Source organism: Molossus molossus, unplaced genomic scaffold (assembly GCF_014108415.1).
Source record: "Molossus molossus isolate mMolMol1 unplaced genomic scaffold, mMolMol1.p scaffold_m16_p_18, whole genome shotgun sequence".
Lineage (NCBI taxonomy): Eukaryota > Metazoa > Chordata > Mammalia > Chiroptera > Molossidae > Molossus > Molossus molossus.
Window position 1 is genome coordinate 58,999,814 of NW_023425353.1, and position 14,551 is coordinate 59,014,364.

The 14,551-nt window shown below is 50.6% G+C and overlaps 1 protein-coding gene across 1 annotated transcript in view; it reads right to left on the reverse strand.

Annotated features, from left to right (window-relative positions):
- Nucleotides 1-14,551, reverse strand: part of ULK4 (unc-51 like kinase 4) — a 320,737-nt gene that overhangs the window by 105,042 nt on the left and 201,144 nt on the right. Inside the window, exon 33 of the mRNA XM_036267041.1 lies at nucleotides 5,201-5,367. Coding sequence (XP_036122934.1) covers nucleotides 5,201-5,367 — 167 coding nt within the window. The remainder of the gene's footprint in view (nucleotides 1-5,200; nucleotides 5,368-14,551) is intronic.

The window sequence follows — 14,551 nt, forward strand, 5'->3', positions numbered from 1 at the left end:
GTTAGTCAGCTCGGCCCTCGGAGGCAGCTCCCCTCAGCTGAGCAGATAAAGACGGCAGGGGAGGTGTTCCCCCTCGGCCCCCTGAAGAGCAGTGGCACTTTGTTATAACATGACAAAGGGCACACACTGCCACCGCCACCAGCTCGGGCTGCAGAGGTAGACCTAGACCTGGGAGGTGCACAGAGAAGCAATGACAAGGGCTGTCACTGGGGGAGTGACAGTGACGTGCACATGCCGCGGTGGACAAGCACCTTCTTTCCAACCAGCCTGAAACCAGGTGCTCATATCCCCATTGTTCAGATGAGAAAGTCCTGCATAAACTGGGTGACAGAACTGGAGGACGAACCAAGGCTGGGTGACTCCAAACCACACCCACGCCTCACTCCCAGGCTTCTCTCTGCACATCAGAGTGCACCGGACGCATTCTGCTATGATTCCCTTCTCTATGTGCACACGATGGCCCCGATGACAACCAGAATGTTTGTCCTACTGCACGAAAAGCCTGCAGAGAACGCCTACATGGCTTAGAAAGTATAGGCCGCAACTGAAATTAGAATAAGAAATGAGAAGTGAGTCCTTTCATTTTAAGTGTGCCTTCTCCTGGGAGCTTCACAGAACTGACTGACTCTAGAGGTTTAACACAGGGATGAATAATTTCATATTGCAAAAGGCACTGATTATTTACTGCGTTTGCTACAGAACATACACATTTCATTCACATACTTCCTCCCTGTGTTTAATTTCACTCAGAAGAAATCAAACTGCTTTCAGGTAACGACGTTGGCCGGAGCCGAGAGAGCAGGCCGGAGCCCAGAGAGCAGGCCGCAGGCTGCCCACCTCGGGCCACACCTGGACTCCTGGGACCGCTCACGAACACCGATTTCCCTTCTGCACGACAGGCCCGTGCATGGAATTTGAGTTGCCTGCTTTGTTTGGTTCAGAAGAACTTGAATGAAAAATCAGATGCCTGCCTTTTAACAACTTGCACTGTAGGGGAACGGTGTTAAGAGTTCCTTCCGGAAAACCACAGGTAGTGCTAGCCCAGAGGTCGGAACCTTTCTGGATCTTGGTCGTTGATTTCCGCCTTCCAACACTGTTGGAGGTAGAGTATGGGCCTTTCGCATTCGCTAGCCCACGGTCTGGACGCCACCCAGTGCTACGGTCTAGGCGAGAGAGATGGCAGACTGAGCTGGCAGCAGCAGGGTCTGAAAGAAGTGGTTGGACTTGGTCAATATTCAAGGTAAAAACCTCCATTATTTTGTGACAGAGCAGATGAGGAAAGAGAGGAAGAAGGAAGTGTTAAGACCGACTCCCAGGCTGGTCGTTGGTGCAGCAGGACGAGGTGCGGTGCTTGCTGGTAGGGGGCTGCTTTGGGGAGCAAATCCTGAGTTCAGCTTTGGACATGTTCAGTCTCATGTGGGTCATGCAACATTCTAACGTGGAGGAAGTGGACAGACGTACTGTGCATGTAGCTCAGAGGAGAACTCTACGTGGAAATATAAATTTCACAGTCTCAAATATGTAAAACCCGGGAATGTCAACTTTTGAACCATATGCAATGCTAAATGGCAATACAGCATTACCCAAACTGAGATCAAGGCATACGGCTGACTTCTCGGCATACAAACAGCCAGGGAGCACACAATCCTGCTACATCTAGTGTAGCTACAGAATCCCGTGCCCTGGAGGTACCCAGCAAGAGGTAAGTAAACACAGAGCCAAGGCATCTGCAGGGAACAGGACACAGATGTCCCAGCAGGTGGAAGCACACAATGAGCACAGCTTGCTGAGTGTGACCCAGACCAGCTCCCCACTCACTGTGCTCCCCGAGCACCGCCGGGCACACGCTCGCGGGGCACAGAGGACATGGTGCATTCCCCACGCTGCAGGAGCATCAGGCTTAAGGAAAAGAAGACGAGCATCAAAATAACTGCTAAAGGCAGAGTGTGACGGCTGCCGGGGGTGGAGAGAGTTGAAGTGGTGGGGAGGGGGAGAAGGTAACAGGGGACTTCGTGGTGTGGAGGGGGAGAGGTCCACAGGAAGAGCGTGTCTCGGGAAGGCATGGGAAGCTGACTGGCATGGGGACGGGCAGCCTGAGGACTGCAGACGGGGCCACAAAGGCACCTGGGCTGGGCTGTGCGAGGCCTCGAATGTCTCACCGGGGAGTTAGAAAATGACCGTCAGTAAAATGCTGAAGACTTCTAAGGAAAGGAGAGACCTGAGGAGGACCACGGGCCGTGGCAGACAAGTCTCGCTTGAATTCAACTACCAGACAGAGGGCAGCTCACGGGGAATAACAATGAGGGACGCCGCAGAGGAGTCAGGCTGGGTAATGCCGAGAGAGACTAAACGAGAGACCAGAGCCGCCCCGCAGACTCTGGTGTGTGCCTGCCAGGGTGTGTGCCTGCCAGGGTGTGTGCCCAAGCTGGACTCAGCGCCACATCCCGTCCGAGGCGATCCCAACACTGTAAATCAACAGTGACTGGACCACCCTGCAGGAGAGTCGTCCACCCAGCCCTCCATCATCTCAGAAATGACCAGCAAGGCCCAGGCTGGGAAGCCCAGTGAGTGGGCTTCAATACTGAACCTCTGCCTTCCCTGACCCACACCCACTCCACAGCACCCTGTTCTTTCAGCGGCCGCGTTCGCGCAGTGGTGAGACGAGGACCCGAGTCACTGCTCGGGTACTGACGGTCTTCCCTACCAAACTGAAGCTCCCCGGGGCGAACACTCTTTCTTCTGTGACCCCTGATGAAATTACAGGTGCCCAGCCCTGGGCTAGGCTCGTACGTGCAAAGCAAAACCACAAGTTAGCATCTCCTGGGCCTCTGGGAGTGAGATTATTCAGTAAATAGTCCTGTGGGCCAAGAGATACGGAAGTCACCGCCCACAGGAGACCCTCTGTAAACAGGAAGTTGAGGTGAGCACCTTTCTTCTTGTTGCTGTTGATGAAAAAGCAGCCCTTTATCACTTACCTCCCCTGGCCAGGCATATGACAGGCACTTCATAATTACATATATGTACACATCTGTCATTCTCTCATGGATGTCCCCAACAACCCTGCAGAGGAGTGAGCACATCTTCTTACAGATGAGGAAACTGAGGCTCATACAGGTGCAGTCACTTGCCCAGGGTCTCACAGGTGGGCCCAGAATTTGAACCCAAGGCAATCCAGGCTGCGAGGTCCCCGCGCCCCACCACCGCAGGAAGTCCCTGCTTCCACATCTTTCACACACAACCCTCAGGGGTTCATTTAAGCCAGGAACAATTCTGAAGCAAAAGGCAGGTTGGGGTAAGGGACCGACTCCTAAGGGAGATTCTGACACCTGCCTCGCTCCACCCCTACTTCCCAGGCACACATTCCTGCATCATGTCACTCTCCTCCCTGACGACGAAAAGTGCTTCATAAGTCTCAGTGCTACTGTCATTTTAAACACTGGCCACCCTCCCCCCCCCTCAACTCTTCTGCTGTAGAGATGTTCCTGTTAGAAGATTGTGAATGGGGAAGAATCAGCAGTGTGGAGTGTTGATCGCCGGAGAGGTGACCGTGTTCTAGAGCATGTACAGCTCCGTGTTCTAGGAGACAGCGGCTTTGAGGCACACCCCGTTTCTTCTCCCCACCTTTCCCCAGCTCAGCCTCTGGGGTTCCACCTTCCAGACTGACACCAGTTCCCGGGAGATCCAAGTCGGGAGCGAAGCCGAAAGCAGGACGTGGCAGAAATGACGGGAGGATTTAGAAAGAGGGCAGCAGCAAATAGGCGGTGGCGCTGAGGAAGATGGAAACGTTAAAACCTGACCTACTAGTCCACTGGCAAATACAGAGGATTAGAAAATATTTGTTAAGCAGTTTTCTTTTAAATATTTTTGAATATCTACCTAGTAATCACTTCTAATAAAAAAAGAATTTCTATTGTTCTGGAATTTTTCAACATCTGATCCCTTTTATCTACAATATACAAAACATATCTTCTGCAGATTGAGACCATCAGCGCATCTGGCGAGCGTGACCAGTGATGGCATCCTGAAGGTTCACAGGAAACCACCCCTGTGGAACCTGATGACACAATTACTCTCTGAAAGACACCAGGAACGAGAGGGCGCGCTCAGAGGGTTCCGGAACTCGGGATTCCGCAGGTCCTAACAGCCTCTACTGCTCGTTCAGAACGACCACAGGCGAGCAGAGACCACACAGCTCGGAGGCCACCTCCATGGACCGGCTTTACGAGCCACGCTAGACACTAACCACCACGTTTGTTGAGGAGACCTTGGGATTCCTTAGGAAACCACATTAGATAAGCTAGCACGTGGGCAGCCTCGCTGTGGACAGAGGCTACCATTATCACCGTGATGAGTAACACAGGCTGCCCCGAGTCTAGGGGCTCATTCCTGGCAGCCACGTGGACCCTTGGCAAGGTACCACAACAGTTCGGTCTCCCATCAGCCCTGCCACTATTGAAGCCGACAGGCTATCATCTGACATACATCTCTTGCAAGTCTACCAGGATTTGAAATGTAGCAGTGAGTTCTGATCAGCTGTGTGCTTCCACACTCCAAGCACCAGCTGACTCGGTGGGCTCGACAGGGAGCAGGAAGTGAAGTCGGTCTGCAGAGGCACCTAACGCGGAGTCCCCCTCCTTCCTCACAGCAGGGGACAGTTTGGGGCAAACTAACTGAATACACTTGTAAGTCTCAGAACCATCTGCAATTCCATGTTACTGGTCATAAGGGAAAGCAACTGCTGCAGTTTGCCTGTTGCGTCATATAGGTGTGTATATGTCTATGCAATTGCTACAGTTTGCCTGTTGCGTCATGTAGGTGTGTACATGTCTATACAAACGTGTGCGTGGATGGATGTGTGGGCCGAACATCTCGGTCCACTGTTCCTAGCAAGCTTATCTTTCCTGCTGGGGTGGGCTGGGCCCCGCCTTGGCCAACCCTAGGGCGCCCATAAGCCAATGATCTGAGTCAGGAACGGTTCCCAGAAGTTTCTGCTGAGGCCTCTCCTGCTTTCTTTTCAGATTTTGTGATCACATGATCTGCTCTTGACATTGGTCACCAAAGATGGTTTATTTGGTAGTCTCTCTCTACAGGACATAAGTTCTTTCTAAAGAATAAAGACACATTAGCGGAAGATGAGCGAGACGAGACTGGGAGGTATGGCATGGAGGGGGCTGTGCCAGGTGAGGGACTGCGGTCCTACCTGCAGGGCCAGCCGCACGACACTGGACGTGTAGGTCAGCATACCATGCAGAATGTCCAGCAGGGAGCACAGCAGCGCCGCAGCCGTCTCATCGCTGTTTTTATTGTCCACGTCCCAGCACAGTGTGACTGTTTCGGTGAACAGGTTACAGACATGATGGACCAGTCCTGAGGGTAAAGAGAAGGGCAAAATATTCATCATCAACGACAAAAGCAATGTGCCCCACACACCCGACAGAGCAGGCATGCGGACCCCTCAGGGCAGTCCTCAGCTGCACCGTGTACCAGAGACGTGGGGAAAGTTTCGTGAAATGCCTCACCCAGAGAGGCCGCTCGGGGGCCTGGGCAGGGACTAGGAATATATGTGCTAAGCATGCTCCCTATGTAGTTTTTGTTTGTTTTTTGTTTTCCTTTATTGATTTTAGAGAGAGGGGAAGGGAGAGGGAGAGAGAGATGGAAACATCAATGAGAGAGAACACTGATTGGCTGCCTCCTGCATGCGCCCCACTGGAGATCAACCTGGCCCACATGTGGCCCAACATGGTCCACAACCTGGGCATGTGCCCTGACCAGGAATCGAACCGGCAACCCCTTGGTGCGTGGGTCGATGCTCAACCACTGAGCCACACCAGATGGACTCCCCATGTGGTTTTGATGCAAGCATTTTCCCAAAACACCACTTTGGAAACCGCTGTCCTACATGGACAGGCCGCACCGGGACGGAGGACTCCCCGACCTGGGAGAAAGTGTGGTGCACCTGAACAGGCGGTCCCCAGCTCTCTGCTGGAAGGTCCAGCTCTTCAGGCTTTGGGTAAGGAACCGGCCAGGGGTCCACAAGTAACTGGGTCATTTCAAGACGATAAAGCCATGAAGCAGGGTTTTTCTCATGCATTCCAGAAAACTTGAAATGTGAGATTAACTAGGATTTAAAGAAATCTGAAATGTAGAAATGGCCAGCTGCCATCGTGTTGTCTCTACAACCCTCGTATTAACTCCTGGTCTTCGCCGACATTTGTTTGACACAGTCTGTCACAAGTTCATTGTCACGTTCTGGGCACACAATTGTTTACATGTAAGTTTGCTACTGTCACTATTACAGAAAATTAAACTCTGAGTTCACGAAACTGATTCAGATGCGAATGCAAAGATACAACATGAACAATGTTAACCTAAATGGTGAACAGGACTTAGGCATGGGTAGGTTGTCTGAATATTCTAGAAAAGGTAATCTTCGAATCTATTTACACAAGCTGATGGGAGGGAAGGCAAGGTGAGGAAGTCTGACATGCACTGTGAGCTGATCTTACTGCACCTGCAGCCCATCTGTCCCTAGTTCTCTGGTGATCGACCGGACGGAAACCACCAAGCAGAGCCCTTCCGGCTCGGCTATCTCTCCCAAACAATGCACGCTCTCATTTCCAGCAAACCAATCTCGTTTTCCTAGACAAGTGCAAAGCAATTCTTAGACTACAAATGTAATTAATGTTGTCACTAAAGGCAGAGAGAAAGCAAAATTACAGAGGCATCATTCAGAGTTTATTCCTTGTGGCAAGAACTGGTAGGAGTCACAAAGCTGAGGATAAATATAGCTGACGGGAAAGCGGAATGAATTATTACTGCCCAACTTTATCAAATGGCAAGGTCTGACAGCATATATCATCAATGGCACACAGGACAGCAAAGCAATCACTGCGATGTGTGTGTCCCAGCCACAGGCCTTCCTCTTCGAGGAGAATGTGTCACTCGTGGGCTATGAATGAATCAGCACTTGGCATCGAGAGCTGCAGACAGGGTAGGACGGCTGTAAAACCCAGTCTTTGGGGAAGACAACGATTTCCTTTGGGGGCCCACGATTACTCTGGGACATCTTGTAGATCAGTGGTTCTCAACCTCCCTAATGCCGTGACCTTTTAATACAGTTCCCCATGTTGTGGTGACCCCCAACCATAACATTATTTTCATTGCTACTTCATAACTGTAATTTTGCTACTGCTATGTCTTAGGTGACCCCTGTGAAAGGGTCATTCGACCCCCAAAGGGGTCGTGACCCACAGGTTGAGAACCGCTGTTGTAGATGGCGACAGGAACAGGGGAGGGGTGAGTACTGGTGACGTCCAGCTACGTGACCAGTGGGCCTTCAGAAGGTGGAGGCAGACCCCTGAGCCCCCGTCTCCCTGCTGCTCGATTCGGGCTGAACAGCTGGTGAACAACAATGTCCGAGGGAGGAGGGCAGACAGCAAGGCTGATGGAGCCAGGGCTCTCACGCCAGGGCCAAAAGGAAGGTTCTTCTTGTTCAAACTTCCATTATGAAAACAAAGCAAGTCACAGGACAGTTCTGTAAAATGAATCCCCATTACCTCCTTTTATAATGGTCAACATGTTGCCATTCTTCTCTGATCTATCTACATCTGTTTTTCTTAATGTTATTATTATTAATTTTTTAATCCTCACCCGAGGATATTTTTCCATTTATTTTCAGACACAGTGGGAGGGAGGGATAGGGAGAGAGCGAAACATCGATGTGAGAGAGACACATCCACTGGTTACCTCCTGCACGACCCTGATCAGGGCTAGGAATCGAACCCCAACTGAGGTACGTGCCCTCGACTGGAATCGAGCCCATGACTCTTTGGTCCATGGGCTGATGCTCTAACTGCTGAGCCCAACTGGCCAGGGCTATTTTTCTTAATATTTTAAAGTAAACATCAGATATCTCCTTCTCGCTATAAATGCTTCTGTACAGTCTAACGGATAAAGACTTATTTCACATAACCACAATGCCATTACCACTTAATAAAAGTAACATACTTAATGTACTTAACACATAGCTTATGCTCAAAACTCAGCTGTCTCAAAACTGTCCTTTTACAACTACTTTAAATCAGGATACTAACCAGGTTCATTCGGTTACAGACCCTGAGCCTCCTTCAACCTCCAACGGTCCTTTCCCCACCTGCCATTTTCATGCCACTTATTGTTGGAGGAATTACACACTCCCTGGGGTGTTCCTGCATCCCTGCATTTCCTGTAAGCTGGTTATAAGACCTAGAGACTCGACCTAATTCAGGGTCGATTATTTTGGAAATAATACTTGGGGCTGGGTACTCCGGATGTCCTGTTGCATCTGGAAGGAGACACTGTCCGTCTGTGCCACATGGATGATGTTAAAATTGATCCCTGGGTTCAGGGGGTGTTAGCCTAATTCATCCATCACAAAGTTCCCACCACATGTTTCCTACTACTGACTGCTGTCCGTCCCCCTCATCGCGGAGCCCCTTGGAGCAACTCGTGGGGACCGAGAGCAGAGGCCAAGGAGGTGCCTCTGTGTGCCAGAACCACGAGGGGCAGACGCACCAGTGAGACGTGGGTCTGCGCTCAGGCAACGGCAAGGGGGGCCCGAGAAGGGGAGAGCTGTGCCACTCCTGGGAGACATGGGGTGGGTGGGTTTCCTAGAGACTACAAATCAGCCCTGGAGACTGAGATAGCATCCAAACGCCAGTGTCCACAGGGCCCTGGAGATTAAGGCCTAGAAAGCAGGTGGCCATCAAGACTGGAGAAGAGAGGTGTGAGATGACCGGAGAATGAAAAACTCCCCAAAGCGCAGGCAAGACTTAGAGAGGCAGAGTCCAAAACTGAGGGTTGCGTAAATCCCAGGCAGAAGTGCTAACATGAGGAAGGATCATGATAATATAAAGCCACAGCTCTCAAAGAAGGACGCAAATTCAAAAGAAAAGGGGTGTCAAGGACATCTGACTGACACAGATCAAGGCCTGGGAACACGTCACTGGGTCACGGATGTCTGTCACTGGTAAAATCTGTTAGGTCCTCTGGCCTGAAGTCAGACTTCAAACTGTCAGACGTCCTTGCTGCATCCCCAGGTACCATGAAGGGTTGCGAATGTTGGCTCCTGCCCGTGTCCAGAACTGCCCGGCAGAGGAAGTTAGGAAATTCAGTTCCTCAGCAGGAAGAAGTGCTTGAAGCGCACTTGCACCAGCTGGTACCACCTGGGTACGCGTCCACTGTGGGAGGGAGGGAGGCTCTGCTGTCCGTCTCCGCACCTCACCCCACGGGGCTGGAGGGTCAGACTGCCAACACTGGCCATGTTCTGGGAAAGAACTAAAACACGATGCACCTTACTACAGCGGAGAAATAAAGCTAAGGAGGAGCCGAGGGGAAGGAAAGGAAGTGAGCCTTCCCCCATTTCTGTACCTTCATTCTTCTCCATGGAGAAGTCCCAGTCAAGACGCAGAGTGAAGTTCAGGATGGCGCCAGGGCTGTGTTCTCCACTGTGAAAACTTCCCAAGGGACCAAACTGGCAGTGGGCATGGGTGTTCAGCTCTTTTCCACCTTCCTCTTCCACTAAAAAGTCTAGTGACAATTCAGCCTAGCCAGGGGCCCGCGCCCAGGGAGAGTCCCAGCCACTCCTTTTTGGTCATTTTGATCTTTCCTCCCCTCCTCTCCTCTGTCTCCACCCAGACCCGTCGGAGGCAGGGCTCCCGGTGTCTAAGTCAGCTCTGCCCACCCCTGGGCCGATGCGCAGCCTGGCGCTGTGTCTCCTGCCTCGCTCCACTGGGGCAGCCAGTGTGCACCTCTGTGAGGGGAGAAGGGAGGCTTCTGCATGGGGGTGTTAAGATCCAACACTGAAGTCTCAACACCGAGGCCAACACACAGGGCAAGACACAGCCAACTGCTTCCAGCCCAGCAGGCGGGCCCGACACAGGAAGGAGGCTATCAGCTGCCGTCCACGCAGACCAGTGGAGGAGGAGGGTTTCTGTGCCCTGCCTGCCGTCATCGCCCTCAGAGATGCTGAGCGGTGGCATCTGAGAGAGCGTGCACTGTTGTCCCCCTGTCCTCTGGTCAAATGCCATCAAAACCACTTCACTACTCCATGCTAATATCTCCAAAAGAATCCAACATCCACTAAGCCAAAGAATCCAATTATTTCATTAACTATAACCAACTCTTCAAAAAAATCCAAGATTTATTTTATATTAATTAGCAGCAAATCTCTAGAAGGAGTCGCCCTCACAAGTTATTTTCAAGTGTTTAATGTGTTAGGAATATTAATGTGCACGAGCTATTCCCAGCCTCGGTCACTGTGTCCTTATTACAGTATTACTTTTCCAAAATCTGTTGGGAATAGAGAGAGAATATGAGAGTACTTTTTAAAATCCTCACCTGAGGATATGTTTTATCTATTCTAGAGACAGGAAGGGAGAAGGGGGGGGTGGTGAGAGAGAGAGAGAGAAACATTGCTGGGTCACCTCCTGTACACACCCCGACCAGGGACTGAAATTGCAACCTGGGTATATGCCCTGATTGGGAATCGAACTGCAACCTTTGGTGTACGGGATGATGCTCCAACCAACTGAACCACTGGGCCAGAGCATGAAAGCACATTTTGAAATGTCGAGCTTTTGATAATACTTCATATTTGTATCATCAATGAGGTGAACAGAACACTCTAACTCCAAATGCAACCTCCCCACACAAAAGCTTCCTTCTAGAAAATTTGACATTTACATCATACAAACACATGTTCATGTCCATTAGGGTTCATGCAAGTCAACTTCAACAGATAATCCGGAAGAGGAGGAGAAAGTGTCTGTGAAATCCTCTGTGGGGAGACTTCTCTCCCACGCTGTCCAGACTCACACCCGGCGGCTGAGCAGAGTCTGCTTTGTAAGTGGAAAGACGTGGCGGTGACAGCAGAACGCTGGCCTTGGACACGCTGACAGGTGCGGGCGGCCTCAGTGAACTGCGGGTCCTGAGCCACAGCTTCCAAGCTCACGTGCCCTCTACCGGCCAAAGGTAATGAGCAGCCACCCCCACACAGACACGGCCCCTGCAAACGTCCAACATCTCTCAGGGTACAAGCTTATAACCCATCTCAGGGCAGGTCTTTCCTCTGCTACTCCAGCTCCTTCATGAGTGGGCCTGGGGGTAAACAATGTGCCTGATACCGGGCCCTCCCCTCCCTGGCCCCTCCTCCTGCATTAGCACCAGCCTGGGGGCTCAGGCTTCCACTCTCCATCGAAGCCTGCGCCCCCACCCCGCGCCCACGGAGGGCGGCCTTCCCCACCAAGGAGAGCGACACCGAACCACTTTCACTGTGAGTGCGATAAGCCAACTCACAGTTCTGTGCTCGGCTGAAACAGAGGCTGGGGATTTCTCAGACACGGCAGAGGTGACTGTTTTCACTAAATTCTTTCTTCCAAAGGCCTGTAGGGACTCTGTACTCAGAACACTCATTTTAAATCACATTCCTAAGAAAATGCTGCATATGAGAGTATCTGGGAAACAAAGTCGCTCCCGCCCGCTGGGCCCACTGGTCCCTGGATCCTCCTATGACAAGCACAGAAATCCGCTTAGCACTTCGATCCCCAGACTGAGGAGGCCACTGGATTGCAATGTTCCAGGTACAGGATTTAGTTAAAAGACTCGACTCTCATTTTAACGGCATTGGGGAATGTGGTGGAATGAATGATGCCCCTCCCTCAAAGATGCCCACATCCTACCTCCCTGGGAACTGCTATCACCTCATATGGCAAGAGGGGCTTGGCAAAAGGGATTAGGTGAAGGGTCTTGAGATGGAGAGATTATGCTGAACTACCAAGTGGGCCCAATGTAATCACAGGATTCTCCTAAGAGGGACGCAGGAGCTCAGAGTACGGGAACGAAAGAGGAAGGGGCCACAAGCCGAAGAGTGCAGGCGGCCGCTGGAAGCCTTCCAGCTCGAGTTTTCAAGGCAAGGAAATGGAAGCCTCCAGAAAGAATGAAGCCCTGCCAACATGCTGCCTGACTTCTGACCTCTAACACTGCAAGACAATATATTTTTGCATTGTTTTAAGCAACTAGACTTGTGACCTTGTTGGCTACGACCATAAGAAACTAACACAAGGAGGGAGCAAAAGTAATTCTCTTGCTGAGTCTGCCATTTTCACCAAGAAGTCCTCGGCCACTGTCCCACTGATGAGATGCATTTCTGAATTTGCATCAGCGGATGGACCAAGACCTCGGGAACGCCATTCGACAATATATTCACTACATTGTTTTGTAGGAAAAGTTTATGAATCGGCTCCTTTTTCTTTAGCCAAAACTATGAGGAAAACTATCTCATTCTAATTATAGTAGAGAAAGCTCACGGCACTGGGAGACACACACCGGGCCTCAGAGCAGCCGTGGTCAACTCATTCAGTTCATGGAGCCATACCTCCCTCCTGAAGCAACAAAGGAGCCCTGTGTGCTATCTGAGGTTTCTTTTAGCTCCGATATTTTATAATTTGGTCAGAATGTGGCCAATAAATGTTATTTATCTCTAAACCCATTCAAACTCTTTGTAGAAAATCATTCCCATACACTTTCAATAAAAATACATAATAATAAACTGTGACTATTATTTATAAGTCAATATTCTAAAGCTAAACAGTAGGTATCAGAATAAACCGGGGCAGGAAAACAGTAATGGCAGCAAGCGTGCGTGGCTCTTACCCTGTGCCAGGTACTACTCTAAGTGTTGTAACAAGTCTCTGACCCAAAACCATGGACAAGCCCACTTCACTGAGGCTCAGAAAGGCAGGTAACTTTGCCAAAGCCATCTGGCTCCATGGTCTATGCTGTTACCCACTATACAAGATTGCTTTGCTATAGTTGAAATGGCTGGAAATGAAAAAAGGAAAATAAGACTATTATGTCTAATGTGTAAAATGCAAAAAGAAAAATTTGTTTAAAAAGATGTAATGAGGAACAGATAAAGATAAGAAAGCTAAGGGGGTGGGCTTCACAAGTCGAATCTCTCCCACCCCCAGAGAACTAGAATGGGCTAAAAAAAAATAAGGAAACAGGATAGAAAATTGTTATAGCACCAAGCCAATTTTCCTTGAAAATAAATCTTCTTCATTAAACTCTTAGTTTGCAGAAGTTATTTTAGTATGTACAGAGCAGGCCTATTAAGCCATGACAACCTTTTACTTTAGTGACATCTTCCTGCATCTGTTAATTAACAGGTGCCAGTCACCCAGCAAGCCCTTCTAGCTGCCACTGCAGGGGACGCAGGGCCGTATTCCACACTCAACACTAAGGCTGTCAAGTCAGTGACAACGATCACCAGGAAACACATTTTGTTTGCAGTTTTCCAGGGGAGAAAACAAATACTAGGTAGGATGATTTTGAAATGCAGCTTTTACATATCAAATTGCTGAAAAATCTGAAGTCACGTGGAAATCAATTCGCGCTCTAAAGGGACTAGTAAATGCTCACTTAAATATGAACATAAAAGACGAACCTGGCAGAAGTAACCAGAGAGGAAAACAAATGAGGAAACGGTTTAAACTGAAGAGCACGGTGCTCATTCTTGACCACTTTGCCCTTGACTTCTTGATGGCTCCTGACACCTGACCTGTCGGAAACGTTGCCTCCCCTTGGCTTACAGGACACCCCACCCTTCTGGGTTTACTCTCTGCCCACCTCTCATCCCCGGGCACGTCCCCTCCGCCCCGCAGTCAGGTGAGCCTGTCCCCCTGCTGGGCTCCATCCCACAAGGGCAGCAGCGCATCCATTCGGTGGCTCCTCCTCAGGGGAGCCCAGCACAGCCCTGGTGCCAGCAGGAGCTCAGGCCGCGTGTGCCAAGTAACCGACACTGCAACCAGCACAAATAAGGACTCATTCTAGAAATCCGTAGTGTGTGAATCATTAAAAAGCCCATTAATGCAAATTATACCTACCAGTGGGTGGAAATTTTTTAAAAGTCACCCTGGTGAGAACAGACAGAGGCTATTCAGAGCCTCTCTATGGAGAGCAGCAGCCGCTACCACTTGTGTTTGGCAGAAACGCCAAGGCAGGCGGGGGAGGGGGAAGCCTCCCAGTGAAAAGACAGGGGCTCCAGGTGAGCACTGAACGGGAGGCTGTTCGTGGGGGAAGCTAGGTCATGGGTGCAGGGTGCACATTCGGCTGCCTGTGGTCAGTCCTGAGCTGGAAGCAGGGCAACAATTAGGGAGGCTGGCAGTTACCGACCAAGGCCCGCCGACTTCAGCGAGCTGCTGCAGAGGCTGCACAGTCCCATTCCCACTCACGAGCTGGCCATTCCCATTCCTGGACAAGCCCCCCAAGGGGAACGAGGAAAGGACGCCCACTCTCACGATTTTCATTAAAAACTCCGTTGACTCATCTAGCCACGGCAATGATGATAATGCACTCCCTTGACAGTTAATAGGCTTCTTTAAAAGCCCACTCAGAGGGGAACAAGGATAGATCTGAAGCCACCCAAACAGACAAAGGTGAACTGGGAGTGCTGACAGAAATGTGGCTGTCACACGCAATGTGCAAAACCAAGTTAGAGCCTGTCCGGGTAGAA